The sequence below is a fragment of the Bison bison genome, unplaced genomic scaffold (genome assembly GCF_000754665.1).
Source record: "Bison bison bison isolate TAMUID 2011002044 unplaced genomic scaffold, Bison_UMD1.0 scf7180017864079, whole genome shotgun sequence".
Taxonomy (NCBI): Eukaryota; Metazoa; Chordata; class Mammalia; order Artiodactyla; family Bovidae; genus Bison; species Bison bison.
This window is the reverse complement of record NW_011494651.1, coordinates 1,531,676-1,537,037: the sequence shown is the minus strand read 5'-3', so window position 1 is coordinate 1,537,037 and position 5,362 is coordinate 1,531,676. Positions and strand designations below refer to the sequence as shown.

Below are 5,362 nucleotides of genomic sequence, written 5' to 3'. Positions count from 1 at the left end.
TGTTAAAGTACTTCCCTTCCTTCCTGCATTTAAAAATTCTGTCTTAATCTTACTGCCTCTCATACACAGATTGATTCCTTTCTGGGCAGAACTTACTGACAGCATTTTATATAAATATATAATTAGGTCTTCCTCTTGCAAACAAAGCATTTTTGTCCCAAAACCTTTGTTTACCCATGCATATTATCATTATTCATATAATTAATAGAAATCAAAAGAGCACACAAAGTCTAACATTTAGTTGCCGTGAGAGATGCAGATCAATGCCTTCAGAAGCTAATGGACACAAGATATACACATGTAAAAATCTCCATTTCTGATTTGAGATTTACTAAATTAGCCCACATGACCTCAATCATTCCTCAAACGGGCTTCTTTAGGCAGGTTCCAAAGAATTCTATTAGTTCAGAAGTTACCGAACAAAAATGCCTCTGGTATCAGCTTCCAAAAGAGTCAAATCTGTGAGGTGTATTAACAGAATGGACATAAAGACAAATTCTAATAGTTTATGACTAAAATTGTGCAAACAAGTACTTCTGAAAAAGGAACATCCGTTGTTAAGGTATTAAAAGACATCACGCTGCAAACACTCGGATTCGACGTTGAGCAGAAAGGCCTTTCTCCACTATCTCTTAGAAAAGACCGGGCTACACAACTGAACCGCTTTGTCAGTCTGCTCCTGAAAGCGATAATACGGTCACAAAACTTGCTGTGACCGTTCTCTCTATTTACAAATTCTGTAAGGCTGGGCTGCCTTTTTTCCCCCCTTTCCTTCTAAATGACTGATTGAGGTAGTGCTTTAATCCTCTGTAGCGTGTAAAACAAGGTTCTCAGAAGCTCCAAGTCCCTGGCAGAGGACAGGGAAGCTGTTGTGTTCAGGAATTAATGTGTCCGGAGGCATCAAACGCAGCCACAATGCAGCCATCAGCATGTTTTCACGATGCAAGCCCCGCATTTCCTACTTAGAAAACACACAGCCCCCGCCGCATCCTATGCTCACAAGGCCCCTTGACGCATGCGTTTGTTATTACACGGCTTACGCCGACATGTTTGCGTGATGCCACTGTGTGCACACATCCACTGAGACAGGAAAAAAAGAAGTGTCTGTTGCAAACTTGTTAAAAGGAAGAGGGACTCGCACTGCTTTCCCCTTTGGCCAGACTTCTAGTTAGAGACGAGGGGTTTAACTCCTTGTGTCCCAGAGAAGAGGGGCTTCTTCGTGCTTTCTGGATTTTGCAAAGGATTCTTTACCAAAGGAATGTCACAAAGGACGGGAAGTAAACATTACTCATAGTTGACTACAGTCGTAGCAACTGGCATTTCTTCAGTTATATAGAAGACATCAGACCGCATATGGGAAACCTTTTATTTCATTCTTAACATGCTTCAGCTGGTTCCCCCCCGCAACGCCCCGCCCGCCACAAAGCAATTTAAGTACAGCTACAAAGACTTAGGAGTACTTTACTTTGGAACAATCGGTATTTCTGGAAAACTTCTGGCTGGGTCTTTGACATTTTCATTTTGGAAGGTTCAACGGGAACTGTGCAAGATTTCACGCTACAGTCTAGCTTAGGAACACGGCTGTTCTAGAAGACAACACATTTTAAGCATCCACAACACGACCTGCCCCGAGAGTGTTTGCTGATTACATTAATGATCTGGGTGGTTACAGAGACTTTTGTGCTCATTTAATCCAGTTCCTCCTCTGGTGTGCACACTGACAGACACAGGTCAGAATGCCCCTGCTCCCCCAAGCTACTTCTGCAATTCCACTGCCCCGGCTGAAACTGAGTGGTGCCTTTCCGAGACCGGTGCTTTTTAAACTGAGGAAGACCCGGATGAACCTTTAATGCAGAGGTTCTGCACACACAGACGACCGTGAGATCTTCCTTCCCGCTTACAGCCAGGGCGGTGGTTGACGCAGGCACTGGCTAGTAAGCCTCAGGAGTCTGGTGACGCCTAGGTCTAGGGTGATCTGGAATGGGAAGAGTTAACGGCCCACAAGTCCCCTCACCCGCTCGCTCCAGCCACATTCCAGAGGGACAGAGCTCAGTGACAACGGCGCCCAGGACCTGAAGTGAAGAGGAGAGCCCTCTGAGAGCCCTCTATTCTTCGCCATCTCTCGAATTAATTAACTGGAAATGAGTCTTGTCAATGTTTTGGAAAGGCAGAAGGGGTGAAAAGCGATTGCTAGAATTAATCACAGTGAGAAACCACTTCAGCCGCCTGCCAGAGCCCAGAAAACCCCACAAGAGGAGACAATGAAGGGAAGGACAGAGTGGACCCGAGCACTTCCAAGTCTTTGCCAAAGAAGGGACATGTGCTCAGCGAGAGGAATTTATTATCTGCGGCCACAGTAAGTACAATCTATCACTTAAACGCACATTGTATTCCACAGGGAAAGAAGCAAACCAGACAGCTACATTTTTTAAAGCAAAGAATCAAAAGGACCCTCAAGCACTTTCACTTTTAAGCTTATATGCATTTAACTCTATTATCTAGAAGATTCACAGATTCTTGAAAGTGTATGTAATAAAATCTTCAAACACTTGCGATTTCACACACTGCGAAAGATCCAGGAAACAGATCCCAAAAATTCAGATTGTTTTGGATGGAGAGTTCATTCACTAAGAGGAAAAAAAAAAGAAACAAAATTGCAGATGTAACAAAGCTATTTACAAGAACCATCAAAGGAAAAAAAATACAAGAGAATTTCGGTCAAGGATAGAAATAACGGAAAGAAACCTGAAACAACCCATTCAGCACCACACAAGGAGCTTTCTGTTCTTTTCACTGCAGCCAGCAGTAGCTGTCTTTTAGAGAAGGTCTCATTACTGCCAGAAAGTTTTACACCACGTGAAAATTTTGATATGGCTTTTCTTTTTCTCCCCTAGAACAAGTTTGAAATTTCAACTCTCTTAAGAAAATGGCAGGGTAAAGCCCGAACAAAAAGTTATTTGCAATTAAATGTAGGGCTCTTTGCTGTCTCAGGAGGCAAAATACATCCACCCATGTTCTTATGAAACAATCACATCGAAGTGTCACTTTGAAGGTGATGGGGAAGTGGGGACCACTTTCCAGACTGAAGGGGAACTAGTCCTCCTCCTGGCACACTTACCAGCTGAGGGGTGTCACTAGTCGACTTCAGAATCAGCTTGTCACCCCTCTTTTCAACTTCAAACCCCATTTTTTTAAGCAGGGATGCGTCTGCCAGACCCTGCTCCTCCATCTTCGCAATCAGGTCTTGGTTTTGGCTGTTGTCTTCCGTGAGGTTTCGGATGGCGTATACCACCCACTGGGTTAGAACTGGGAGCAGAGTGAAGGAATCTGCCAACATGCTTTCACCCGAGCATCACTGGAAAAGGAGGAGACAGGCAGACGACCCGGAACACCCAGAAGCAACAAACACTTTCTCCTGGAGGATGTGCTGTGAATATGCATGCAGAGGGGGAAGTAATTCAAAAGTCGAAAGACACACATATACACACGTCTGTGCAACACTGTGCGTGTGCTGTCCAGCAGCTGGCACAGACAGGCACTGGACTGAGAGAACAGAGCGGGAGGCAGAGGCTCAGAGCAGCCGCACGGGAAGTGTGTGAGCACAGGCACGCATGAAGGAGTGTACGCGCGCACACACACACATACACGAGTGTGTGTGCTGGACTTTTGTTACCGAGTCACCAGGGAAGGAATAAGAGCATTATAGAATGAGTCATAAAGACGCTAGGGTAGAATGAGGCAAGAAGATCGTCTTGTTTAAAGTAAGCCCAGTTATAGCTAACAGCTGTCCCCTGGGAGTCACCACGGGTTCCCCTCACTCTGTATTTTAGGGATGAGGCAGGCCTGCGAAGGCCTTACTATTTAGTCTGAACGGGTGCCTCACTGTGCCCTGGCCCTGATTTAGGTGTTGCGTACGCTGTCTGTCGGGCACACACAGACGACTTACGAGGAACACAGACTCACGGCGCTCTTCTCTGAGGTCTGTACTTACCAGGAGCTGTGGGAACTCTGGAGGGCGCTAGGCAGCCACTGTAACGTCCTTCCATAAAACTGCCCTAGTCTTGGGCCCAGGGACACAGAGAGACGCCAGGAACACTGGGCCTGGCACCCTCTGTTGGTTCAGAAAGAACAAAGTGCCAAGTGTGGAATAAACACTTTTTCCAAGGAACAGAGGCCTCCCTGCCCCGTGACCAGATGGACAGTAGCAGGAAAAACGAGTCCTTCCTCCTTTGTTACCAGTGTTTCCCAGGCAGGCCTGTCTGATGCCACAATGAGGCATCTGCTCTCCCAAAGGCGATCAGACGGGTCCCTGAACTCAAGAGTCCGCGCTCCGGATCCCGTCCAAAACCCCGGCTCAGCGGTGAGGCTTCTCTCCTCAGCACGAGTGTCGCACAGAAAGGCCTCCATGCGCACAAAGCGCGGGAACCAAACTGCCCCCAGTTCATTGACCTTGAAGGAAACCAGCAGATGAGCCCGTGTACTTGAGCCAGGACACAGGGAACCAGCGGCTCTGGGCTCAGGAAGTGCCTGCTGGTTGCTCCCTCTCAGTTCCGCTGACGCAGCCCGCAGTCGTGAGCGCACATGGACCCACACGGATGGGCTCCGTCAGAACGGCTGCGCGTCTGCAGGAGGCCATGACCCACTGGTCTCTGGAGGTGGACCACCAAGACCACTGGTGGGTACCAATGACCAACCTTTTCCAAAGGGCAAAGAATGGTGGCTGATGCAATCCTAAGATAACTGCCCGTTTAGTGGGGAAAATGCTCTCATCTCACCAGGACCTGTCACCCTCCCACGACAAAGCCCAGGGCCTTTAGAAGGCTGTACATCTTTTCTGGAGATGAATCCACAGACTCTCAAACGCATACAAGTTGAACTTCTCCTTCTTCTCCACAATCACCAAACCCCCACTTTGTCATGGGAGAGAATGAAAAGGATGATCCCGGGGAACAAAGACCTTCACACATTAGTGACTTTCTCAGCAGGGATCACTCACTACAATTCACTTCTCATGCAGGACGACATCATCATCACACAAACCCATTTCCTCCCTGCTGCACAAAGAGATGAGGCAGGGATCAAGAGAACTGAGTGGAGGAGCAGGCATCTGAGGCTGAATCTGGGCAAGACCGTGTGTAAGCCTGGAGCGTTCCAGTTCCTGTGTGTGGCAACTCTCCAATGCTAAACGACAGGCCCAAAACACTTCTTTCTGAAGCTTCCTGGTTATTCACTTTAATTGAAAGAGAGGGGAAATCCGCATAAATGCACTGACAGCTCCTCACAACTGTAGGGCTGGCTAGCTCTGCAAGCGAGGCATCAGAGGCCAGTCTTGTCACCACCAGCTGCCAGTGCCGAGTGTCTC

The 5,362-nt window shown here is 47.6% G+C and overlaps 1 protein-coding gene across 1 annotated transcript in view; it reads right to left on the bottom strand.

Annotated features, from left to right (window-relative positions):
- Window positions 1-1,352: 1,352 nt before the first annotated feature.
- Window positions 1,353-5,362, bottom strand: part of ATXN10 (ataxin 10) — a 151,673-nt gene continuing 147,663 nt past the window's right edge. The window contains exons 14-15 of the mRNA XM_010837627.1: window positions 3,119-3,306; window positions 1,353-2,627 (exon numbers count right to left, since the gene is read on the bottom strand). Coding sequence (XP_010835929.1) covers window positions 2,625-2,627; window positions 3,119-3,306 — 191 coding nt within the window. The 3' untranslated portion in view covers window positions 1,353-2,624. The remainder of the gene's footprint in view (window positions 2,628-3,118; window positions 3,307-5,362) is intronic.